The following is a 26,047-nucleotide window of genomic DNA, read 5'->3' as shown; positions in this document are numbered from 1 at the left end:
ACTTCCAGTTAATAAATGTAGAGGGAAAGAGGGAAATCGGAACTTATAATTAGAACACCATACTTACTGCTGTAAACAAGATCCACTGATGGTGGCTAAAATTTTAAGGAGAAACAGGATATTTGCATAGTATCAAAGTATTGCTCCTCCAAATATTTATTAATTACTAAAGGAAAAATAGTAACTTTACGGTGGAGAAACTTATAATAGACACCTAACCAAGTGATCAACGTTAAAGCATCACCAGTTATAAGATTCCTTTCTTTCTTTTTTTTTTTTTTTTTTTGAGACAGGGTCTCGCTCTGTCACCCCAGGTTGGAATGCAGTGGCAATCATAGCTCACTGCAGCTCTGAACTCCTGGGCTCAGGTGATCCTCCCTCCTCAGCCTCTCGAATAACTGGGCTTACAGACACGTGCCACCATACCTGGCTTATTTTTTCTATTTTTTGCAGCATCAAAGTCTTGCTGTGTTGCTCAGGCTAGTCTCAAGCTCTTGGCCTCAAGCAGTCCTCCCACCTCAGCCTCCCACCGTGCCCCGCCCATCAGACTTCTTGGCATCACGTATATCCCTGGATGTAATCACTGAGAAAGGCATATGACCTCTGTGGTATTCATCCCCAAAATTATAATAACCTCAGTCTAATCAGTGAGAACATCAAACAAACCCAAATTGGGGGACAGTCTCCAAGATGCTGATCAATTCCCTTCAAAAGGGTCAAGGTTATGGAAGACAAAGATTTGAGGGACTGCCATGAATTGTAGGATACTAAGGCGACCTGGTGACTAAGTACAACGTGGGATCCTGGATTGGATCTTAGAATAGAATATTGGTAGAAAAACTGGTAAGATCCAAATAGTCTGTGGTTTCATTTTCTAAAAATTGTTCTGCTAAAGAAAGATGTAGAACAGTGAGAAGAATGTGCTACTATGTCTTTTTTTTTCCCTAAGTATTATATATACATAAAGTAACACATATGCACACAGAAGTAGAGGTGGGGGGAGCGGGGAAGGGTAGTAGGCAAAGGAAAAGTCCAGGAGGAAATGGTCACCCTCAAGAAAGTGAAAAGACCACCCAGAGAATGGGAGAAAATATTTGCAAATTATATATATAATAGGGACTTGTATCCAGAATAGGTAAAGAATTCTCACAACTGGATAATAAAAGACAAATAACCCAATTTAAAAATGGGCAAAGAATTTGCATAGACATTTCTCCAAGGATAATGTACAAATGGCCAATAAGCACATGAAAAGATACTCAACATTATTAGTCATCAGGGAAATACAAATCCAAACCACAATGAAATACCACTTCACACTTACTAGGGTGGCTAGAGTCAGAAAGTCCAATAATAACAAGTACGATGCAGAAGACGCAGAGAAATCGGAACCCTCACTCAGGCCAGTGGGATTGTAAAATGGTGCAGCTGCTCTGGAGAACAATCTGGCAGTTCCTCAAACAATTAAACCTAGCATTATCATATAACCCAGCAATTCCACTACTAAGTATATACCCAAAAGAAATGAAAACATAACATGTATACAAAAACTTGTACAGTTGGCCCTCTGTATCTGCAGGTTCTACATTGCAGATCGACCAATCCCAAATCAAAAATATTTGGGGGGTGGGGAACAATAACGATATGCCAATCAAAAGTAATACAAATTACAAAACAATACAGTATAACAACTATTTGCATAGCATTGATATTATGTTAGGTATTGTAAGTAAGCTAGAGATGATTTAAAGTATACCAGGAGGTGCATGTAGGTTATATGCAAACACTGCACCATTTTACATAAGGAACTTGAGCGTTCACAGATTTTGGTATCTTCAGGGGTCCTAGATCCAATCCCCTGGGGATACTGAGGGATGACTGTACACACATGCTCATAGCAACATTATTCACAGTAGCTAAAGAGTGGAAACAAGCCAAATATCCATCAACAGAATTGATGGATACATAAATTATGGTATGTCCATACAGTAGAACATTATTAAGCCATAAAAAGGAATGAAATACTGATAGATGCCATAACATGGATGAACCTCGAAAACATTATGCAAAGTCAAAGAAGCCAGTCACAAAAATACACCTATTATATGATTCCATTCACATGAAATGTCCAAAACAGGGAAATCTATAGAGACAGAAAATAGACGAGTGGCTGGGGGTGGGGGGAGCAGTGTGAAGGAGGGGACAATAAGGGGCAATAAAAATGTTCTAAAATTGACTGTGGTGATAATTGTATGTATTTCTGAATATACAAAAAAACACTGAATTATATACTTTAAATGGGTGAATTCTATAGACGTGAACTATATTTCAAAGCTTAAAAAAAAAGTCCAGGAGGTCCTAGCACTCCGGGAGGCTGAAGCAGGAAGATCGCTTGAGCTCAGGAGTTCAAGACCAGCCTGAGCAAGAGCAAGACCCTGTCTCTACAAAAAATAGAAAAATTAGCCAGGTGTCATGGTATGCGCCTGTAGTCCCAGCTACTGGGGAGGCTGAGCCAAGAGAATCGCTTGAGCCCAGGAGTTTGAGGTTGCTGTGAGCTATGATAATGCGACTGCACTCTAGCCAGGGCGACAGAGTGAGACTCTGTCTCCAGAAAAATAAAAAAAAGTCCAGGAGGAGGCAGTCACCAGAGGCCCTTACTTATACCCGAGAAGGGAATCAGGACTGATAGTGTTTGGATTGAGCATTGTAGTTACTGCTGAAATTGGACCAGGTTGAGGAAAGAATGAGAAGGTGGCTTTTTTTTCCCCCCAAGAAGTTTGGCTTTGAAAGGCAGAAGAGGGAAGTATCTGGAGAAATGTCAAGAGAAGATTGTTTTTAAGATGAAAGACACTTGGGAAGCTTTGAAGGGTAGATGGGAAAGATCTCTTCAGGAGGTAGACACTGAAGGCATAGAGAGGGGAGGTCTGGGGCAGGAGGGACTGGCCTTGGCTGCTATAATAGGAGGTGAGCAGGTAGGGAGGAGTCCCATGGGGCTGGGAGGATGGTGGCAGGTGTTTGAGGGGGTTTCCCTTTGCTGGCTTTAATCCCCCGGGGGAACAGGAGAGGAGGTGATAGGCCAGAGTTTGAGGAGAGCGGAGAGGTGTGAAGTAGTCATGGCACAGAAAGAGAGGGCAACTCCAGCAGTAAGCCTGGTAGGCCCACCTGGCAGGACTGACCATGTGGCTGGATGGCTTCCTCTGGTGGGGAAGAGTGAGAAGTAGTGTAAGCGCGAGCCTGGGGACAGGAGTGTGTGGAGTCCTGGGCCTCCACCACCCCCATCTTCTGTGGAAAAAAGCATTGCCCTAGAGTGCTCAGCTCACGGAATCCCAGGGATCTTCTCAAACTTCCCCCTTCCAGTACAGCAGCCACTAGCTGCATGTGGCTATCCAAGATTAACTTTAAAATTCAGTTCTTCAGTTGGATTAGACACATTTCAAGTGCTCAGTAGCCACATGTAGCTAGTGGCTACCATATTGGACAGCACAAACTAAACATTTTCATCATCACAGAAAGTTCTCCTGGATAGCACCATTCTAGAAAAGTGATTCTCAAACTTTTTGGTCTGAGGACCCCAAAGAGCTTCTGTTTATATGCGTTAGTTATTGACATTTACTGTATGTAGTATAAGTTAGAACTGAGAGTTTTAGTCATGTATTTAATTCATTTAAATATAAAAATCATAAACCATTAACATTTTTATCAAATTATACATTTTCAAAAAAATGAAGAGTGTCACTGTTCTTCATTTTCGCAAATCTTTCGTGTCTGACTTAACAGAAGGCAGCTGGATTCTCCTATCTGCTTCTGTATTCAATCTGTGATATGACACCACATAGTCCGTGGAAAATACCATTGTACGCTAATGACAGAATGAGAGTAATAAAGGCAATAATGTCTTGGTAGTGTTATGAAAATAGTTTTGACCTTATGGTCCCCTTGAGAGGGCCTCAGGGTCCTTGGGCCACACTTTGAGAAACACTGTTCTAGAACCTCCACTTGGTGCAAAGAAACTGGTCCCTGAGAGACTGAATGATTTGTCTAGTCACACAGCAGGTAAGCAAAATGCAAAGTTAGAATTAGCCTAGACTTCTGCCTTCTGGTCTGAGGCTTTTCCCAGTACCCGTGGCTGGGCTATTGTGGGCCAAGCTTGGCTGTTGGGAGTGGGGCCTGGGCTGCTTGGCTGCAGAGCCCCTGGTGTGTGGTCCTATAAATAAACCCATTGTGTCAGAACCCCGTTCCTCTCCCCATCCCCAGCAGCTGCTGTTTTTGCTGTTGGGTTATGCTGTGGACAGGGAACACGAGGGCTCCAGGGCTCCAGGGCTCCGAGGGAGATGTTGTCCTGCTTGGAAGGGCCGGGACGAATCCTGCTGTCGGTTCCGAGAACCCACACATGGAGGTTGAGGTTCCTGGGTGCCTGTGAAGAGGAAGTTGGGGGGAGGGTCAGTGCAGTGGGCCACTTCCCCAAGGACAGATGCCTCTCAGAAGGGCTATTGTGTCTCCTGTGCCAGTTGTCAGAAGGAGGGAAGGAAATTCTTGTCTGCCCTCTTTCCCTGAGGCGGGAGGAGACCGGTTGGAATTCTTAGGGCTGAAAGATGCTTTGGGCCAGGGATTAAGTGCCACTTTCAGGCCAGGAGTGCCATGGGAGCCAGGCCTCAGTCCTTCACTGCCCCATGCCCCACAGCAGCCCAGGGCTGATCTTGGCTGGAAAGGGTGTTTGCCTGGGTGCAGAACTTGCTGTTTACAAGTGCACTCTTGGGTGTGACTGGTAAAAAGGGCTGGGACTGGTGAAAGGGATTCCAGAAAACAGCTGGGGAGGGGAGCGGAGGGGAAACGGTTGGTGTTACGGATGATTCTCTTATTAAAGTGAGCTTCTCCATCTCTGCCTTCCCACAGCTGCCCACTCCTCCCCCTCCTCCTGGCCCCTGGCTTCTCTCCCTAGAGGACTCTGGGGGGAACAGCTGGTGAGTGAGGGGCCCATGAGGGGCCAGAGGCCTTGACTGAGGGCCGGGAGAGGGGGGCTGGGGGAATGGAGGACGGGCTTGCTGCCACCTCTCTGGCCTCTTCCTCCCAGGCCTGGACTCAGAGCCCAGGGAGTGGTCTTGCCTGTGCCCTGCTGGAGAAGGGGTGGAAGCTACAGACCCCACTCCTTTGGTCTGACAGACTGAAAGGCCAGGACAGTCAGATCTCTTTTGAAGCCGTCAATCCCGCTGTCCCCTCCTGGCTTTAAGGGGGTGGGGACGGGGGCCCCCCATGACTCTCTAGGCTGAAGAGATAGCAGTTGCTCAGAGTCATTCAGCAACATCCCCAGCTCACCCAGAGACCCCTGAGCAAGAGTCTCCGCCTGGCTGCCCCAAAACTGCCCTCCCCCACTCTGAAGGACAAGCCAGAGAGAGAGCCTGCTCTTCCTCCGTCCTCCCCCACCCCTTGGCACTGAGGTCACCTCCCTCTGAATCAGGCCTTTGTCGGGGGAGGTGCCTCCATTGGCAGTTCTGGCGGGAGAAGCCTCCAGTTCAAGTTAGAGTTCCCAACCCCTGGGTGGTTCTGTCCCTACCCAGCCTGGCTGACATCATGTGTTCCAGACCCAAGATCCCAGATGTGTTGTGGGACCACCAGAGGAATGTTTGAAACCAGGGCCATCCTGAAAAACCCAGGCCTGGGGTTTTCCGGGTCTCGGGTCTGGCTGAGCACAGAGGCTGTGAGTAGGAGCTGTGGGTCCTAAGGGAGGAGGGGGGTGCTGGCCTCTGCGGGGGGCCAGGGGCTGCTCACACCCAGCAGGGGTAGCCACCGGGAAATTGACTGGGTTGGCTTTTCCCCATGAGATTGAAGCAGAAAACCCAGACTCCGAAGAGCCAAATTCCTGCTCAGGCTTCGATTTGGAGCTGGAAGTGGTGGGATCTCTCTGGATCTTAATATTCCCTAGAGGAGGTTAAAGACACAGGAAGTTTTCTTTTAGAAATCTTGAACTCAGACTGCGGCCCAACTCATATGGCATGTGCTCCTTCCTCCCCACCACCAAGTTTAAATGTGGGTCTCTTCCCTGTGGCTCTCAGCAGTTTCAGCTGACAGCCTCCTGCCCTTGCTGTGGCAGTCCTGCAGATGCAGAGAAGGCCCCTCCATCCTGAGTTGGCCCAGACCACCACGGCGTGAGGGCAGAAGGCTTTTCTCCCAGAATGGGCTGACTCACAGCCTTCCTTCAGCCAGCATTTCCTGAGCGTCTCCTCGGGCTCCAGCCGGAGCCTACAGAGACATGCGTGGAAGGACCACTAGGGTGGCTTATGAATTGGAGGGTCTACTCCAACCCCCAGTGGCACTCAGGCCTCCCTGCGCTGGGATCCACAGGGGCTCGGCTTTGGCAGGTGGCAGCAGTTGGCTTTGTGGAGTGTGGGGTCTCCACCCTCCTGGACCCAGAACACCACTGGGCACACACGTACACAACCACAGCCAGTGCTCAGTCTGGGCCTCGCTCCTAACCTGCATGCCTTTTTGTTTTTTTAGGGAAAGATATTCTACTAAAGTACTCTCACCCTTTGGTTTTTGTTTTTGTGTGAGGAACACAAAACCTTGAGCTCTCCCTAGCTTTAGCTTTTTCGGGCCTCTGGGCACTGCCGTGTTCTTTCCGGTCCCCTCCCTCACCTTCCCACTTTGTCTCTCACCCTCCACAGCACACCTCCCCCCACCAACGCCTCTCTCCCCTGAAGGTTCCGTGGGGAAATAAAAGTGGGGGATGGAGGGAAATGCCAGTGATCGGGCGGCCCTCTCCCGGGCAGCGGGGCCTCCAACCAGAGCGAGAGGATGATGAGAGAGACCAGACTTGGAGGGGGCGGTGGCCTGAGGCCTTTTCTGGTTTCAACCCCTATTTGTATGTGGGAAGGAGGATATTTCTTGAATTTTGTTCATTTTTTTCCAGGCCTATATATTTCTAAGTATATCAAACATGATAATGTTCCAAGCAAACCAAGTTAAACATGATACATTTTTATGATGTTAAAATAACAAAAGGATTGTTGTGGAGTGTTAAAAATAAGTATTACACAGTTTTTCCTTTTCCTCTAAGTGTTTCAGAAGTCTCCTGCCCCGTCATGCATGCGCGCACACACACACACTCAGAAAGAAGCATTCTCCCCTTGTACTGTAACCCGTGGCCTCAAAGCATCCAGTTGCTTCTCTTCTTTGGGTTTCAGGAAAGGAGGGTGAAGGCCAGACTGGCCCTGGGGCCGGAGAGTTGGCCGGGAGGAGGCCTCCGGGGGCAGGGCAGGTGGACAGCACTCTGAGATCTTTGGGTGCCTCTGTAGCCGAGACCCCAGGGTGAGGGGCCTGGGACTCGGGGTTCAGCTCTGTGTGAACAGACAAGGAAGCAGCAGGCTCTGCAGCAACCCCAGGCTTTGTACTGTGCCTGTGTCAGCGTGGGATAATATGAAAAGCCTCCATTTATTGAGTTCATGCCAGACACTCTACATATATTACCTCATTTCATCCTCCAACAACCCTTTGGCTAAGTGTTCTTGTCTCCGTTTTTCAGGTAAGGAAAGAGATTCTTTAGGGTCAGGATTCTAACCTAGATCTGTCCTACCGCAGAGCTCCAGGGCTCTGCCTACGAGGAGCCTTGGGACTGTGCAGAGCTTAAATGTAAATTGTCCTGTGGGGCTCACAGTACCCCTTGGACATGTGCATAAGGGCCACAGAGTAGGGGGAACCCAGGCCTGCCCAGGTGCTTTGTGAACCAGCCATGTGGTTTGGGCAACGTCCTTTGCCTCCAGAGCCTGCTTCCTCCTCCAGGCTGGACCCCGCTTCCGAGCTTGTTGAGAGAACCTGATGCGATGGGCTGCTCGTCACACAGGTTGCACTCCGTGTATATACATGTGGACTTCCTGTTCCTCGGTTTCCTCATTTAAAATATATAAACTCCCTCTGTAGTTATGAGGATTAAAGAAGACAATGTATGTTGTACAAGGGTCGTAAAGCACCACGTGTGACTGTTCATTCCCATCTGCTACCTGAGTGGTTCCTGGCTGAAAGCTGGGGACCTTTGCACTGGCTCTTTCCTCTGCCCCAAATGCTTTTCCCGCTCCAGGATTTCATCTGCACTTCACTCAGGTCTCTGCTTTATTGTCATCTCCCAGTGCCTGTCACAACCCAGCATTGTATATTGTCTGCCTCACCCAGTAGAGTGGAAGCTTCATAAAGGTAGGGCTCTCTCTGGCATGTTCCCTGCCATGTCCCAGTGCCTGGCACATGGCAGGAGCCTGATACAGGCTTGTGGAATGCACGGCTGACATCATCTCCCTGTTTCTCCACAGGCAAGGTGACCATTCTGGCTGCTAGAGTGAGCGTGCCCACCTGGGTGAGGCGGCAGAGACAGGTGAGGGGTGTTGGGGTCTGTGCATGGTGGGGGTGGGAGAGGCAACCCTGTTCCCCACTGTGGAGGACGGAGGAGAGAATGCTCAGATGCGTGGGTGGTGAGCTGCTGAGGGCCCCTCTCTCCTGTGGTCCAACAGCTCTGCACCTCTTTTGTGGGGGCTCCAGTAGGACAAGGAAGAGGCAATGGAATAGTCAGTGGTAGACTGGGGGCTTCCACCCTTTTACAATAAGAAAGGTTCCCACTGGAAACCTCCACAATATTTGTGCAGAAGAAGAAAACAAGCACTTTCCTCTAGCGGAGAAATTGGAGCTCAAACGGAAGATGAAGACCAGTCAGTTAAAGCTGGCAACAATGGCAACATTTGGTGGGGTGGGAGGATCACATGGTGGCAGGTCAGAGCCCTGGCTCTGCCATGTGTGGTCGTTGCAGTATTCTATGTAGTCATCAGTCTGTCTCCTACATGCCAGGTGTCCCACCAGGAGGTGTGTGAGTTTGAATAGGGAAGTGAATGCAATGTCCTTGGCCTCACAGAGTGGACCACCTAGTGGGGGAGCCCAGTATAGAACCCTGTAGGAGCAGCACCTAACCCAGGCTTGGTGTGGGAGCCCTGAAGAATGACTAGGAAGGAGTTAGCCAAGTGGAAGGGAGGGGGTGATGTCCAGAGACCCCAGGAGAGGAACCAGCGAGCACAAAGAGGCAGGTCCTCCAGGGCCTAGCTCCTCCAGGGCGGTGGGTGCCTAGTGCTGCTGGTGCTAGAAGGGAGAGCCTTGGAGGTATGCAGGGTGCCTCCCACTGTGTCCAAGAGGAGCCTGAGGCCCAGGGAGAGGGGCCTCACCCTGGGGTGACCCGGCAAGTGAGCAGTGTAGCCTGGACTAGAACGCAGGGCCCTGGACCCAGCTCTGTTCTCCAAACGTACAAGTCATGTTGACAGCACCTTTGTAAGTTGGTCTCAGGGTGCTTTCCCTAGGTGGTCACATTTGATCCTCACAATGACCCTATAAGGAAGGAAGAATCCTTCTGCCGTTTCTTAGAATTAGGAAACTGAAGATCAGTTGGTTGACCAAGTGAATGAATGAGCTAAGCAAGTTTTCATGTGTTCACCCAGCTCATAATAGGCAGAGCCAGATTGAGCCTTTTGGCTGCAAAGCCGGAGTTTTGTCCATTGTCTCCACTACCTAAAGTGTGTCCCTGCCCCAGGCAAGAGACAGCTGATCATCAGGACAAAATCCTAGTTGTCTTGTCTTGTTAAATTAGTTTAAATTATTATTATTTGCCAGGCACTGTGGCCTATAATCCTAGCAGTCTGGGAGGCTGAGGTGGGAGGGTTGCTTGAGCTCAGGAGTTCGAGACCAGTCTGAGCAAGAGCGAGACCTGTCTCTACTAAAAATAGAAAAAATTAACCAGGAGTGGTGATGCACACCTGTAGTCCTAGCTATTTGGGAAGCTGAAGGAGGATGGCTTGAGCCCAGGAGTTTGAGGTTGCTGTGAGGTAGGCCAATGCCACAGCACTCCAGCCTAGCAACAGAGTGAGACTCTGTCTCTAAATGAATGAATGAGCGAATGAATAATATTGTTACTGTTATGAATAATAACAGTCTTGGGTTTTAAGTAGTTTTTTTTTAACTTCTTCAAATTTCTTTTGCAGACCTAATCCTTGTTTGCAGTCACTGAGTGAGATTAGGTGATGTTGGTGTTACTTATAAATGGGGAGACTGAGGCACAGGGAGGCTGAATGACTCGCCAGTTTGAGGCTAATCCCAGCAGGGAAATCAGGTTTCCTGGCTCCCTGCTCAGTGTATGTATGATAGGGCGTGTGGGAGTACAGGGGTTTCTAAAACAATGGTCTCTGTTTGTAAGATGGGAAGAGTATCTGTGTGTCTGCCCTGTGACCAGGAGACTCACAGCCTGATCCTGAGTTGTTACACTGTCATGCACATAGGTCACACCGATCTAAACTCCACGAGTACTGAAGAGTTTCATCTTTGTCCTCCTCCTCCGCTTACCTCCCCCATGCCCTGGAGTAGCCTGCCGGGGCTTCTCTCACTTGTTTCCAGGGTGTGATGTCGGAGGCCATGGACCAGCCGGCCGGGGGTCCTGGAAACCTGAGGCCAGGAGAGGGTGGTGATGGCAGCATGGAGCAGGGCACCTGCCAGGAGCTTCTGCACCGACTGCGGGAATTGGAGGTGCGGCACAGGGCAGGGTGGGGGCGGCAGGGCTGCCCCTCCCTCGCAGCTTAGTACGTGTCTTTTGGGTGCGGGTGGGCCTTCCTCTCCATCCGTTTCACCAGGCTGATGGAGAGCTGGACCTTTCTTTCACAGAGCTCCTCTGAGAAGCCCTTTCCTTGCTCTTAGCTCTCCAGCCCAGGGCAGCTCAGGGACAGGAAGCATGCAGGGTGTGCTGTCCTAACTCCCAAACATCTCCCTTCTTTACCTCTCTTCTCCCCAACTTTCATCCCCTGTCAGCTCTGGAGAAAAAGGAGTGGTCACAAGCCACAGGAGGAAGGGGTTGGATGACCCGGGCTCAAGAGTTGAGGGACAAGAATGCAGATCCTCAAATCAGGCCCCTGGCCACAACCTTAAGACTCTGCCCACACCCCTAGCCTCCTCTGCCCTCCTCCCAGCTCAGGTCTTCTGGCCTCTGTCTCCTCAGCCCACTCGGCTCTGCCCTCTTGCTGCCCTTGGTTCTCTGTGTTGGCCTCGTCCTGTGAGAACCTGATTGCAGCCTAGAGGTGGAGCTAGCAGACTCCTTGAGGCCTCCCTGAGAAGGAATGTGCCCTGGGACAAGAAGAGTCCCCAAAGCCTCCTTTTTGCCTCTTCCTCCCTCACTCCTGCAGGCGGAGAACTCGGCGCTTGCCCAGGCCAATGAAAACCAGCGGGAAACGTACGAGCGCTGTCTGGACGAGGTCTGTGGGGCCTGCGGTGGGACTGGTGCTGGGGTGGGGAATAGAGGCACAGCTTGTCTGCTCCAGGCAGAAGGTGGGTCAGCTGACAGCATTGCCTTGGGGCTTTCTGTCCCCAGGTTGCCAACCACGTGGTGCAGGCACTGCTGAACCAGAAGGTAAGTAGTGGCAGGAGACGTTCTCCCCTCCAAGCCCAGACACCCTGGGTGCAGCAGGAGATGCCCTTCTGGGACCCCAAGTCTGCTCAGCTAATCCTTTACTAGGGGCAGGTCCATACTGCTCTACCTGGAGGCAGGGGTGAGACTAGGTAAGGCCAAGTCTCTGAGCTGTGGTAACTGATTTGGGCTCAAATCCTTCCCTTACCCTGGCCCCAGCTGGCTTCTGTGATGGCCCTTACAGCAGTTAATGATGTGAGCATAAGTGGTTTCTAAATATTTACTTATGCACTATGGATAACTACTCCACATATGGGCCACTTTGACTCCAAGGTCTTCCTCTGTCTTACATAGGCCCTTCTTTGATGTGTGGTTTCTAAAAGGCAGGGGGTTGGCTCCAGCGATGGGAAAGGTGACAAAGAGAATGGGATTTACCTCTCACCATGGGTGGCAAACTTTAGAGAATTTAGCATCCCCAGATGTTAGAGCTACAGACATTGGCAGGTTCTGATACCTCTTAGAATGAGGCTGCAGGAGAAAGGCCTGCCCAGCAGGTGTCCTGGGCCTCCAGGCAGGATCTGTGCTGCTGCCCTGATGAAGAGGACTGTGTTCATACCGCTCTCCCTCTCCCCACCACCCTCCCCTTCTCTTCCCCTGCCTGGTCCCGGACGGCGGCAGGACCTTCGAGAGGAGTGTATCAAGCTGAAGAAGAGGGTGTTTGACCTGGAACGGCAGAACCAGATGCTGAGCGCCCTATTTCAGCAAAAACTCCAGCTGACGACAGGCTCTCTCCCTCAGGTGGGCACATGGGCTTCTCCCTGTCATAGCCCCGCCTCTACCTTCAGCATCACCGTCCCTTCTCACATCCAGCTAGAGAAGCAGGCCATCAGCCGGCCCCCTCCGTTCTGGGGGCTGTGGCCATCTGGGGAAGGCCTGCCTGGCCGGATGGGTTTGCACCTTAGATGGGGTGAAAACTACCAGAGTCCCCTCAAGCTTGGCAGTCCCCCACCTCCCAGGTACTCCCCTTCCAACTGGATGGCTTTCCTTCTTGTTGACAGAGAAGGTTTGCACTTGCTCCTGCCCTGCGTGAGGAGATGGGTGGAGGCTGCAAATGCAATTCTTTCAAGCTTCCAAGAGGCCTCTTCAGCCACTGATACGGCCCATTCTTGGCCAGGGGCAGGGGTGGGGCTGAGTGTCACAGAGAGGTCAGGAAAGGCACTTGAGTCCCTAACTGTGTGTAGGGATAGTTGCATATACTGACATGGCGCGTGTTCAGAGACGCTGGTTTCTGCTACCAGCCCTGACACCTGCCTTCCCCAGCAGAAGCAGGAGGCTATTGGGAATGAGTCCTGGGCTGAATGAAGATGTGACCTGACGTTACTCTGTCAGGAACCCCCAGAGAGGGGGTGAGACATGGGGTGGAAGGTCAGGAGCAACTCCAGGTGCCTGAGGTGGGCAGTCAGTTGTTTCTGAGGTCACCAGCCCCTTCCCCTCACTTTGACAAGAAGAAAAGTACTCTCTGTGTGTATGTGTGTGTGTCTGTCTGTCTTTCTGATGCCAACCAGGCAGCTATGGGCCCCAGGCCTGAGCAGGAAGCCCCTCCACTCACTAGGAAGCCTGACCCCTTGCAGAAGAGGCCCCTTATCACCATGGCCTTTCTGGAGCCCCCTTCTCACCAGGCAGGTGCAGAGCAGAGACTGACTCAGCAGTGGTGACTCTGCAGTTCTCCCTGCCCTACATCTGTCCCTGCTGCAGGTCTTACCCTGGAATCCCCAGAGGCTGACCACACCAGCCAAGCCCAACCCTCTGCCACACACTTGCCAGTGATTGCTGATAACAGAGGGGTAGAGCACCCTTCAATCATTTATTTTTTACCCAAATGAACTCTGGGACCTCTGGGGGTTTTAGGCAATAGATTTATCTTCCCCAGTGGTAATGTGACATAATAGAAAGAACGTGATCCTTGGCCTCAGATGAACTTGGGTTGGATCCCTAACTTAGCTGCTTCTTAATTGTGTGACCTTGGGCAAATTGTTTAACTTTACAGACTACAGTTTTTCCCTTGTAAATGGGCATAAAAATACCCATATTGCAGGTTGTTGTGAGGATTAAATGAGATACTATGTAGTGCTTGGCCCATAGTAGATAGTAAGTGGCAGCTGTTTATCATTAATGTGATTCCCAGGTTGTGCTTTGCTAGGATGAAAGCTCCTTTGCACAAATGCAAATTAAGCTCTTATTGTGAGCAGGGCCTTTGCCAACATGTATGGAATTGGACTGAATCACAAGGCTCCACCTAAGGGCTGTGGCCTGTGCAGGGCAAACATGACCTTGGGAGGCTGGGACGGCTGGGAGCTGAGGCAGCTATAAAAAGTGTCCAAGAGTCCAGGGGGCAGCGGGGAGAGGCTTTCAGAGAAGGGCTGAGAAAGGTTCCTTTAAAGAGATGACATTGGACCTAGGCCTTGACAAATGGAAGATTTAAAAAGAGTGGCATAGGGCCTGGGGAGAGGGATTCCCTGTGGAAAGAGCAGCAGAAGCAAAGATCCACGGGCAGGGAGGCCTAGGGAGTGGCAAGCTGTTCAGCTTGGACGGAGCAGAGGACGTGTGAAAGGACAGCGAGTGAGAGAAAGCTGGAGACGGCGTTAGGGGAAGAACCAGTGTCCGGGGAGGAGTTGGCAGGCCAGGCCCAGAATGCCTGCAGGGGAGTTCACACTTGTTTCCCCGGGCAAGGGGCAGGCACAGGAGGCTTTTGAGCACAAAGATGCTTTAGGTTGCCTTGTACATGGAAGATCGAAAGGCCACCAAAGTAGGTCAAGGAGACTGATTAGATTGCTGAGGGCAGCCAGGCCACAGGAGGGAAGATCTGGGCTGAAGGAGTGGGCTGCAGCTGGCCAGAGGGGAGGCTGAGAGACGCTGCAGAGATGGGGTTTAAAGGCTGCAGAGAACGAGGGAGAGGGAAAAGTTAAATCTGACTCATATCTAGTTGAGATGCCTGGGAGAAGGAAATTACATTCTCAGGGACTGAGAGAGAAGTGCCCATGATTAAATCTTACTTTTGCAATCCTCAGAGTAGATGTTTCACATGAGACCAGATAGGGGAAGACAGAAATGATCACTCCCTGCCATCTCTTTTCTAAGAACATCTAAGACCATTAGTCTCAGCCATCCCTGCGATCCTTGGATGACAGGTAGTCAGAGCTGGAAGGGACCTTTGCAGTAGCCCTCTTTGTAACAGGGGAGGAAGCCCCACAGAAAAGTAGAGCAGACCTGGATCTGGCATGGGCGCCCTGGGTTAGACCTGCCTCTGCCTTCTGGGCCTGGGGTATTCCTGTTTCTCCAAAGTCCTCTGACCAATCCCACTCCCTGCCACCTGGGCTTGCACCATCTTCAAATCTATCTACCTGTGCTGTGTTCTGAGGTTCCTCTTACCAGTGGGTGGGGACAGCAGCAAGAGCTGCACCTTGGCCAGTAGAGACCCTAAAGAACACTTGGCTGGGAAGGCCTGGCTTCCTGAGGGCTCAGGGACCAGGGGCCAGATAGCTACTTTGCTAACTCTGCCTCTTCTCTTCAGATCTCACTCACCCCGATCCAGCCGCCATCAGAGCCACCAGCCTCCCCCTCCACGAGCTCCACTGAGGGACCAGCCGCCTCGCTGCCTCTGGGGCACTGTGTTGGACAGAGAGAGGTAGGAGAGCTGGGCACAGTAGTCTGTGGCCTCGCCATCTAGAGGCTGGTCAGTCAGCACTGCCAGCCGCTGCTGTTTCCTAACAGGCCCCTGGGGAAGGGCTGTTTCCCAGTGCACACACTCTGGTCCAGACTGGAAGTGTGAGCCCCCAGCTGTGAGCCTCATGCCAAGAAAAACAGATCCCCACCCCCACCCAGTGGCCCAGTGAGCAAATGCATTAGTAATGCAGGGAGAGTCATAGTTAACACTTACTGAGCTCTTGCTCCATGCCAGACACTGTGTGGAACACCTTGGATCTTGTTTGTCTTATTTTATGAAGTTAAATGTAATTACGATCCCATTTTACAGATGACACAATAAAGTAGCTCACAGGTCAGATAACTTGCAGAGGGTCATATAGGTAGGTAGAACCTACACAGTCTGACCCCAGAGCCTATGTAGTTAACCACTGTGCCAGACTGAAGTACACACAAGAAGGGGCTGGGCAACAGCAGGGAAGGGTTTGCATGGAGTTGCCCCCAGTTCCCTCTCCTGTCGGGGATCAGGTCAGCAGGGCCAGCTGTCTGACCTGAGAAGGCCTGGGCTTGCCTGCAGTGACTGACTTAGGACTTGGCCACATCACCCCCTATCCTTACGTGTTCTTTCTGGAGCCTGAGAAATAGACAGGCCTCCCTCCCCTGGGACAAGCATAGAGGTGAGAGTTGTAGGCGGTCAGCCCTGCTGATCCAAACAGCTGTGGGGAGTCGGGGGCCGGGATAGCCAAGAAGGGGGTGTGGGGTGCTAACCCGACCACAAGTGTGCCAGGAAGAAGAGTTGGGGTAACCAGAGCTTAGCAACCCTTGAGGAAGCTGAGCTGTCATATCCCAGTTGCAGTGAATTCCTTTTGGGGACACAGGTACAACCAGGCCAGTTTTGTTCCTGGCATACCCAGTTATGCCCAGCCTAGGCCTGGAACAGGATCCCAGCTGCACACGGTCTCCTCCTCATGCCATCTCTCCCCCAAGGTGTGTTGGGAGCAGCAGCTGAGGCCAGGAGGCCCAGGTCCCCCGGCCGCCCCACCCCCAGCACTGGATGCCCTGTCCCCGTTCCTTCGGAAGAAAGCCCAGATTCTGGAGGTGCTGAGAGCCCTGGAAGAGACTGACCCCTTGCTTCTGTGCTCACCTGCCACCCCCTGGCGGCCTCCGGGCCAAGGTCCTGGCTCCCCAGAGCCCATCAACGGCGAGCTGTGTGGCCCGCCCCAGCCTGAGCCCTCACCCTGGGCCCCCTACCTGCTGCTGGGCCCTGGTAGCCTGGGAGGCCTACTGCACTGGGAGCACCTCTTGGGGGGCCCGGGAGGGGAAGAGGGTACTGGGCAGCCTTGGGGCCCTAGCAGGGCACCCCCCCAGGCCCAGGGCACCAGTTCTGGACCACAGTGTGTCCCAGGCAGCAGCTCCTCCTCCTCTTCTGATGAGGCAGGTGACCCCAATGAGGCGCCCAGCCCTGACACCCTGCTTGGTGCCCTGGCCCGCAAACAGCTGAACCTGGGCCAGCTCCTTGAGGACACAGAGTCTTATCTACAGGCCTTCCTGGCCGGGGCTGCAGGCCCACTCAACGGGGACCACCTGAGTCCCAGGCAGCCATCCTCCCCAGACCAGGGGCCCCCACAGCTGTCCAAGTCCAAAGGCCTCCCCAAGTCAGCTTGGGGTGGGGGTACCCCAGAGGCCCAGAGGCTGGGCTTTGGTGCTACCTCAGAGGGCCAGGGGCCCCTCCCCTTCCTCAGCATGTTCATGGGTACAGGGGATGCCCCCCTGGGCTCCCGGCCTGGCCACCCCCACTCCTCATCTCAGGTGAAAAGCAAGCTCCAAATTGGCCCCCCTTCTCCTGGGGAAGCCCAGGGACCTCTTCTGCCCTCTCCAGCCAGAGGTTTCAAGTTCCTAAAGCTGCCTCCAGCCTCAGAGAAGGTCCCCAGCCCAGGAGGCCCTCAGCTCAGTCCCCAGCTGCCCCGGAACTCCCGAATCCCCTGTCGGAACAGCGGCTCAGATGGCAGCCCCTCCCCACTGCTGGCCCGCAGAGGTCTGGGTGGAGAAGAGCTGTCTCCAGAGGGGGCACAGGGCTTGCCCACCAGCCCTTCACCCTGCTCCACAACTCCGGACTCTGCACAGCTCAAACCTCCCCCACCAGCCTTGTCTACCACGCTGTCCCCAGCACCAGTGGTATCTCCCTGCTATGAGAACATCCTGGACCTTTCCCGGAGTACCTTTAGGGGCCCTTCCCCAGAGCCACCTCCATCCCCCCTGCAGGTGCCCACCTACCCACAACTGACTCTGGTGGTACCACAGCCCCCTGAGGCCCTCAGAAGCCCCGGAGTCCCCCCCAGCCCCTGCCTCCCAGAATCCTACTCCTACCCCCAGGAGAAGAGTTTGGACAAGGCAGGCTCGGAGTCTCCCCATCCTGGCCGCAGGACCCCAGGCAACTCATCCAAGAAGCCTGGCCAGGGGTCAGGGCGGCGACCTGGGGATCCTGGCAGCACGCCTCTGCGGGACAGACTGGCAGCCCTGGGGAAGCTGAAGACAGGCCCCGAGGGACCCCTGGGCCCAGAGAAAAATGGAGTGCCAGCCAAGCCCGGCTCCGAGAAGGCCCGGGCACCTGGGAGGTCAGGGGAGAATGCTGGAGACATGGTGCCCCCCAGGCCCCCTGAGCAGCCAGAAACTAAGGGGGCCCTACGGGGGGCAGTGGCCTTAGGCACAAACAGCCTGAAGCAGCAGGAACCCGGACTCGGGGGGGATCCTGGGGCCCGAGTCTACTCCTCCCACTCCATGGGGGCCCGGGTGGACCTGGATCCTGTCTCACCAAGGAGCTGCCTCACCAAAGTAGAGCTGGCCAAGAGCCGGTTGGCAGGGGCCCTGTGCCCCCAGGTACCCCGTACCCCTGCCAAAGTGCCCACCTCAGCCCCCAGCCTGGGCAAGCACAATAAGAGCCCTCACAGCAGCCCTACAAAGCTACCTTCCAAGTCACCCACCAAGGTGGTGTCCCGACCTGGGGCTCCCCCAGTTACCAAGGAGCCCTCTAAGCCTGATAAGGGGAAGGGCCCACCATGGGCAGACTGTGGCGGTACCACCGCCCAGCCCACGCCCCCAGTACCTGGCCCTGCCGACCCAAGCCACGGCCCTGAGGGGCTGGCCCCACACTCAGCCATCGAGGAGAAGGTGATGAAGGGCATTGAGGAGAATGTGCTGCGGCTTCAGGGCCAGGAACGGGCCCCCGGCACCGAGGCCAAGCACCGCAACACCAGCAGCATCGCCAGCTGGTTTGGCCTTAAGAAGAGCAAGCTGCCAGCGCTGAACCGCCGCACAGAGGCCACCAAGAGCAAGGAAGGGGCTGGTGGGGGCTCCCCACTCCGGAGGGAGGTCAAGATGGAAGCCCGGAAGCTAGAGGCCGAGAGCCTGAACATCTCCAAGCTGATGGCCAAGGCGGAAGACCTGCGCCGGGCACTGGAGGAGGAGAAGGCCTACCTGAGCAGCAGGGCCCGGCCGCGGCCCGGGGGCCCAGCCTCAGGGCCCAGCACGGGGCTGGGGCAGGTGCAGGGCCAGCTAGCCAGCGTGTACCAGGGTGCAGACACCTTCATGCAACAGCTGCTCAACAGGTGAGGGCCTGGGACCTGGGGGGCCGGGGGCACCTTTCCCTCTGTGGGCACACCCGGGTCTGGAGCTGGGCCTGCCTCTCCTGGGAGCTTGGGCTTCTCAGAGGTCAAAAGGGGTAGGATGCCACCGAAGTGTCTCAGGGTTAGTAACCTGGTCTGGAGGAGGGATCGGGGGCTTGAATCAGAAGTCCGGGGTTTACATCCCGGCTCCTCTCCTCGCTAGCTGTCTGACGTCGGGCTTGCCGAGCCCCAGTCTCATTTGAGAAGAGTTAATAGTCCACAACTTCCTGGGTCATCTCCGTGTCAGATGACGTAGCCATAGTTAAGTGAATGCTAGATCCTAGGTATGGGTCGGTGACGGCTCCTCAGGAAAGGGACAAAGGAGGCCCCTGCCCATCTTGCCCTTTGGCACCTGCACAGCGGGAATTGTGGTCTAGCAAAGGAACCCATCCTTTGGGTTGCTCTGTGTGGGCCCGATAAGGCAGAGAAAGTCCATAGGAACTGGGCCTCAGGTCGGGTGTGTGGTCTGGACAGTAAGCATGCTCAGTAGTAGTTCAGCTGGTGCAGGCAGGTGTGCTGCGCGTGGACCAGGGTATGACCGGGTCTGCTGATCTACCTGTAAACACCAGTGAGGCCTGGGAATACCGGGTGCCATAGGCTTTGGCCGGGCGCGGTGGCTCACGCCTGTAATCTTAGCTCTCTGGGAGGCTGAGGCGGGTGGATTGTTTGAGCTCAGGAGTTCGAGACCAGCCTGAGCAAGAGCGAGACCCGGTCTCTACTAAAAATAGAAAGAAATTAATCGGACAACTAAAACTATATAGAAAAAATTAGCTGGGCATGGTGGCTCATGCCTGTAGTCCCAGCTACTCAGGAGGCTGAGGCGGAAGGATCGCTTGAGCCCAGGAGTTTGAGGTTGCTGTGAGCTAGGCTGATGCCACGGCACTCACTCTAGCCCAGGCACAGAGTGAGACTCTGTCTCAAAAAAAAAAACACCAGTGAGGTTGGTGAGAATAACCAGCAGCAATACATCCCCTTCCCCAGGGGAGGATGGCACTGAGTGTGTCCCTAGGCCCAGCACCATTGGAGGGTGCAGGGTGGGCCTGCCTCACCTCCGTCTGCACCGTTGCTCCTAGGGTGGATGGCAAGGAACTGCCACCCAAGAGCTGGCGGGAGCCCAAGCCCGAGTATGGAGATTTCCAGCCAGTGTCCTCTGACCCGAAGAGCCCCTGGGCAGCCTGTGGGCCCAGAAATGGCCTGCTGGGCCCTCTTCAGGGCTGCGGAAAACCTCCTGGAAAGGTAAGTTCTTGGGGCAGGGATCGGGTAGAGGTGCCTGGCTCTGTGGTCCTGCCAGGTCTCTTACCCGCCAGGGGGTCCCCTTCCCTGGGGCCTGGAAGCTGCTGCATGTGTTCATGGTCTCCAAGGAGGGAGAAGGGAGGGGAGAGGCGCTTCCTGACTACCGTCAACCTGTGGGGCCTGTGGGGACTCTCAGACCCATACTGCAGGGCCCTAATGCTCCTAGCCCCACACTTCATACCCATATTCCTACTCCCCAGAGGCAGAGGAGGGGTTTGGGGTAGGACGGGATTGGACTCTGAGGTCTCCTGTACCCCACACAGCCAAGCATCGAGCCAGGGAGGCGGGAAGAGATGCCCTCAGAGGACAGCCTGGCCGAGCCAGTTCCCACCTCCCACTTCACAGGTCAGCAGGGCCAGGGGCTGAGGACGGGACCTGCCCCTCACCCCCTGCCCACTCCACTCCTCCTGTCACTACAGCAGGTGCCAGGCTCTGAGTGCCATCTTGGTGCCAAGGGCACTGCAGCTGCACAGGAACAAATCCCCTGGTGCCTGCTCTGCCCCCCGCAAGCCCAGGCCGTTAGTGGAATGGGCCTGTTGGGCCAGGAGCGCCCTGAGTAGGGGTACAGCCTGGTCGGGCGGGCAGCTGCAGGAGGAGGGCAGAGGGGCTGAGCCCAGCCTCACCCTCGACTTGCCCTCCCCTCCCCAGCCTGTGGCTCCTTGACTCGAACCTTGGACAGTGGCATTGGGACCTTCCCACCCCCAGACCATGGCAGCAGTGGGACCCCCAGCAAGAATCTTCCCAAAACCAAGCCACCACGGCTAGAGCCCCCGCCTGGGGTGCCCCCAGCTCGGCCCCCACCCCTTACCAAAGTCCCCCGCCGCGCACACACACTGGAGCGGGAGGTGCCAGGCATAGAGGAGCTGCTGGTGAGCGGGCGGCACCCCAGCATGCCGGCCTTCCCTGCGCTGCTCACCGCCACGCCAGGCCACCGGGGCCATCAGACCTGTCCTGATGGTGAGTGTCCAGGCAGGAGGGTGGGATGTCCCTGGGACCTAGACAGCTCCATCCACCTTCCCCTTGTTTCTGGACAGATCCCTGTGAAGATCCAGGCCCTACCCCTCCTGTCCAGCTGGCCAAGAACTGGACCTTCCCCAACACGAAGGCAGCTGGCAGCTCCTCGGACCCTTTCCTATGCCCACCCCGACAATTGGAGGGGCTGCCCAGGACCCCCATGGTGAGAATTGCACAAGGGGAAAGGGGAAAGGAACTGGGGGACAGGAGGGAGTGGCCCGGGGAGACCAGTTTCTCCAGTGAGACACAGCCTGTGTCTTGCACAGCCTTGCCCAGCGCTGTCCAGTGGGGGGCTGAGGGATCTCCCCCTTGGGTGCCCCTCGGGCATCCCATCCACCCTCCCTGCTCACACACCTCTCTTAGGGAAGGGGTTCCTGTCCCCCTCCAGGACCGTGGTAGGACTGTGCTTAGTCGTTCCAGGCTGCTTCCTCTGAGGTGTGCCTCACCCTGGAGGCCTCCCGGTAGCACCGCCATCAGTGGGCAGTGCCCCCCAGGCCCAGGGGGCCTCAGCTGGGCTAAGAGGTGGAGAGGAGCTTCCTCCCAAGCTGCCCCTCCTTCCCCAGGCCCTGCCCGTGGACCGGAAGCAGAGCCAGGAGCCCAGCCGCCCGTCCCCTACGCCCCAGGGCCCAGCTTTTGGGGGTAGCCGCACCCCCAGCACGTCAGACATGGGTGAAGAAGGCAGAGTGGCCAGCGGGGGCCCTCCAGGGCTGGAGACCTCAGAGTCGCTCAGCGACTCGCTGTATGACTCACTGTCCTCCTGTGGGAGTCAGGGCTGAGAGGCTGCGCCATACCGCGGCCCCCTCTGGAGTTGGGGACCACAGACTGGACCGGCTCTCCTCGTGCCCCACCCCCTCGGAGCCAGTGGGGCCCCTCCCTCAAGGGACCAAGGAGGCAGGTGGATAAGAAGGCGAAGGGGGTCCCTGGCACACCCCACTGCCCACCGCTGCTGTGGATGAGATGGCCTTGCTCAGCTCAGGGAGAGACCCCACCCTTGGTCCCTTCTCTCACCCAGACTAAGGCTCTTCCTCTGATGGGCTGGGGGCTTGAGGCCACTGTGTCCCAGCCCACCAACTCCCACTTCAGGCTGAGCCATCTTGTGGTGCTGGGCTTCCCGCCCGCCAGCTGTGCCATCTCTGCCCCAAAGCCCCACGCAGGGGGCCGTCCTGGAGGCCCCGTGCTGGTGGAGTTTGGGGGGCGGGGGACAAGTTGCCTTCTCTCTCTGCCCTGGTCCTCCCTGCTGTCTGGATGGTGCTGCCCTCCCCTGCCTCATGTCTTTGGGGTCTGTTTGTCTGTCTTTTTTGTTGTGTTTTTTTTTATATCAAAGCGCCTGGCCCAGTCCCCATCCCCAGTCCCTACACTGCGGTTAATTTATCTGTCGTTTAAAACGCAGCTGCTCTGCTTCTTGCCTCTGCTTCTGCCGTATCCTTAATAAAATGTGGAGGCCCCTCCCTGCCCCTGACTCAGCCTGTTGTGTGGGAGAACTCAGGGGTGGACAGGTGGGCAGAGATTGCATGGGTGCCAGGTTGAAGGACTCCAGGCACCCTTGTCAGGGGAGCTGGCTAGAGTTACCCTAAAAGGTGACAGGGTTGGGCAAGTGGGGTCTGTGTAGGCCTGGAGTGGCATTTGGGCTTGGGCAGGGCAGGGGCAGCTCCTTGGAGAGGGAGGTGGGAGGATGACTGTGGACATGCACTCAAGCCCCACATGGGCCAGTGGGTGGGACATGCAAACTCCGAGCTTCAGGGGCTGGGGTGGATAGAGTTAACTATAGCCTCCTGTTGCCACATAGCAAAGCAAGGCACAACTGGGTCTCACCCTGTTGCCACCTTCTAACCTCTTCTCAAACACTGGGCTTTCCCCAAGTCCTCTTGCCCCTGTTTCTACCTCACACTTCAACTAAAAGTTCCTCTGGCTCTGAAACTCTCAGTGTAGGAAGGGCAGGGCAGAAATGAGGCTGTAAGGAAGGGTCCAGGCTTCCAGGCCTTATTTTGGATTCTCTGCATGGCACAAGGAAGCCATGGGGTGCTCACGGCCCTCCAGCCCATCTCACGTTGGCCAGCCAGGTCAGGCCTAGGGAGGCCTCCTTCCTGTCCAGGCTGCAAGGTGTGGCATGATTTGTCCAGAGCACCACCTGACACAGCCTACACTTGCCATTTCCCCACGACATACAGCTCAGAAGGCCACCGAAGGTAGCATGCATGCTTGGAACCGCTGGACTTGTGGCTGGGACTCTGAACAGTTCATGCATGGGACTTAGAGGCCCCATAGTAGACACATGGTCAACATGTTCCCCTCTGTGTTGGCACCACAGACAAGCTGAGCCAGGGGTCAGGGATGCCTGGGCAGGAATTATTGCTGGGTCCATTCAAAATCATTTATTCCACTGAACACCAGTCTTGTCCTCTGACCAGACCAAAGATAGTTGGGGCTGGGCAGGGTGTCAGTACCTCCCTTTATACTGGCTCCTCCTAGCAGTGTCTCTCCAGCCCCCAGTGCACCCTGAGAGCAGTGAAATAACTCCCTCATTAAAATAAACATGTATCAGCTGGGCAAGGGGGCTCACACCTATAATCCTAGCACCTTGGGAGGCGAAGGCATGAGGATAGCTTGAAGCCAGGTGACGAATTCAGGTGACGAATCTGTCGTCGGCGGTGACCAGCGAGCAGATGCGGACGCTTTTTTCCTTCCTAGGAGAAATTGAGGAGCTGCGGCTCTACCCCCCTGGACAACGCATCTCTTGCTTTTTCCTCCGAAGTATGTTATGTTAAGTTTCGTGACCCATCAAGTGTTGGCGTGGCCCAGCATCTAACTAACACGGTTTTTATTGACAGAGCTCTGATAGTTGTTCCTTGTGCAGAAGGTAAAATCCCAGAGGAATCCAAAGCCCTCTCTTTATTGGCTCCTGCTCCAACCATGACAAGTCTGATGCCTGGTGCAGGATTGCTTCCCATACCAACTCCAAATCCCTTGACTACACTTGGTGTTTCACTTAGCAGTTTGGGAGCTATACCAGCAGCAGCACTAGACCCCAACATTGCAACACTTGGGGAGATACCAGAGCCACCACTTATGGGAAATGTAGATCCTTCCAAGATTGATGAAATTAGGAGAACAGTCTATGTTGGAAATTTGAATTCCCAGACAACGACAGCTGATCAACTACTTGAATTTTTTAAACAAGTTGCCAGGAGTTGTAAGCTGAAGTGGGCTATGATGATGCCACTGCACTCCAGCCTGGGCAACACATTGAGACCTTGCCTCAAAAAATAAATAAGTGAAAAATCAACACTTACCATACTGACCAGCCTCAAGACCCCTAACCCCCGCCATAGCCCTGCCTAGGAAGCAGCAGAGTCTCCGGTTGAAGGCACTGAGGCTCAGAAACATCAATGATTGCTCAAGGCTGAGGAGTGATGGAGCCTGATAGGAGTGGTTCCTTTTTGGGTAGCTTTGTTTTCTTCTACTTAGACTTTCATCTCTTCCTGTCTTTTTGGCCTGTAGATCATTCATAATGGGCAGGGCTTGAGAGCACTAGAAGTCAAGAGTCTTAGCCACCGAGTCTGGATTTTGTTTTGTATTCAGACAGGAATCTCACTATGTTGGTCAGGCTGAACTCAAATTCCTGGGCTCAAGTGATCCTCCCACGTCAGCTTCCCTCAGCTGGGACTACAGGTGCATACCACCATGCCTGGCTTCAGTCTGGTTTTGTAGGGAAAGTTTCATTTCTTCTCTGCACTTTGGCTTTCTTCCTCTATAAAGATTAGGGCTGGGCTCAGTGGCTCACACCCGTAATCCTAGCAATTCGGGAGGCCAAAGTGGCAGGATCACTTGAGGCCAGGAGTTCGAGACCAGCCTGAGCAAGAGCAAGACCCTGTCTCTACAAAAAATAGAAAAATTAGAAGGACATGGCGGTGCTCAGTCCCAGCTACTCTGGAGGCTGAGGGAGGAGGATCGCTTGAGCCCAGGAGTTTGAGATTGCTTTGAGCTGTGGTGCTGCCACTGCACTCTAGCCTGGGCAAGAGAGTGAGACCCTATCTCAGAAAAAAAAAAAAAGATAGGAAGTCAGGCCAGACCAGCTAGTCACATTGGCCAGACATTCTCGTTAGCATTCTGTTCTTCCAACCTCCCCCACTCTGCCTCTCTCCCTCCTGTTTCCTTTGGTTAATGTCATCACTGAAGAAATTAACAAGACTTAGGGTCAAGTCAGATGTCTTAGTTTTCTTTAAAAGTCAGGAATCTCATGTTCTTGCCTCCATCTTCTACTTCTAGGCTCCTATTCCACTGTCCCTTCTGCTTTTATGGGCTTAAAGGGACTATTATGAAACTAAAAATCTCTGCCTCTAGCCAGGTGGGCTCAAAACCACACTAAAGCAGGCGTGGTGGTGCTGAGGGAGGCTGAGGTGGGAGATGGGAGGATCCCTTGAGCCCAGGAATTTGAGTTTGAGCCTACCTCCTTCCAACTTATTATTTCTTGGTTTTTTGAGGCCTCTTCTCTGCTTGAACTTGATGGATTACCTAATTTCCTAGTTAGAACAGGATTGTTTGCCTGCAGGATATCTCTCCTATTTTCTTTTCAGGAAAGTTTGGCATGGTAGGTTTGACTCTGGACTCCCCCTCCTCCACGCTGAGACCAAAGGGTCTATCCACATTCTTATCACCAGGAGCTGATCAGTCTGCTGCCAATCTCTGTTCTCTGGTGTTTGCAAATGCAAGGTGCCACCTTGGGAAATGTCCCATTGTCAGGCACCAGGGCAAGGCAGGTACCATTAGTCATGCCTGGTGCCTGGAGGCAGCCCGTCCCTACCAACTGTTTAGAGGTGGGAAACTCTTCTTCCTAATTCCCCCAGGATGTTACTAAGGGCTGCTGGGCCCAGATTGGCCACCCCACAGCCCATCTACCTGTGTGTGCCCTCCACACAGACCCACTATTCCATCTGAAATAATTCTGTGGAGGGGGACGTGCAGG

At 54.1% G+C, this 26,047-nt stretch overlaps 1 protein-coding gene and 1 pseudogene across 1 annotated transcript in view; both read left to right on the top strand.

Moving 5' to 3' along the window:
• NCKAP5L (NCK-associated protein 5-like) overlaps window positions 1-22,536 on the top strand; it is a 33,996-nt gene extending 11,460 nt beyond the window's left edge. The window contains exons 2-13 of the mRNA XM_012652355.1: window positions 8,298-8,359; window positions 10,384-10,542; window positions 11,193-11,261; window positions 11,378-11,416; window positions 12,092-12,211; window positions 14,985-15,098; window positions 16,103-18,720; window positions 19,851-20,013; window positions 20,334-20,415; window positions 20,719-21,027; window positions 21,105-21,247; window positions 21,648-22,536. Coding sequence (XP_012507809.1) covers window positions 10,420-10,542; window positions 11,193-11,261; window positions 11,378-11,416; window positions 12,092-12,211; window positions 14,985-15,098; window positions 16,103-18,720; window positions 19,851-20,013; window positions 20,334-20,415; window positions 20,719-21,027; window positions 21,105-21,247; window positions 21,648-21,860 — 3,993 coding nt within the window. The 5' untranslated portion in view covers window positions 8,298-8,359; window positions 10,384-10,419 and the 3' untranslated portion in view covers window positions 21,861-22,536. The remainder of the gene's footprint in view (window positions 1-8,297; window positions 8,360-10,383; window positions 10,543-11,192; window positions 11,262-11,377; window positions 11,417-12,091; window positions 12,212-14,984; window positions 15,099-16,102; window positions 18,721-19,850; window positions 20,014-20,333; window positions 20,416-20,718; window positions 21,028-21,104; window positions 21,248-21,647) is intronic.
• Window positions 22,537-22,785: 249 nt separating this feature from the next.
• Window positions 22,786-24,593, top strand: LOC105814973 (annotated as a pseudogene).
• The last annotated feature ends 1,454 nt before the right edge of the window (window positions 24,594-26,047 follow it).

Source organism: Propithecus coquereli, unplaced genomic scaffold, assembly GCF_000956105.1.
Source record: "Propithecus coquereli isolate 6110/MARCELLA unplaced genomic scaffold, Pcoq_1.0 Scaffold111, whole genome shotgun sequence".
Lineage (NCBI taxonomy): Eukaryota > Metazoa > Chordata > Mammalia > Primates > Indriidae > Propithecus > Propithecus coquereli.
This window is presented reverse-complemented; position numbering and strand designations above follow the sequence as displayed.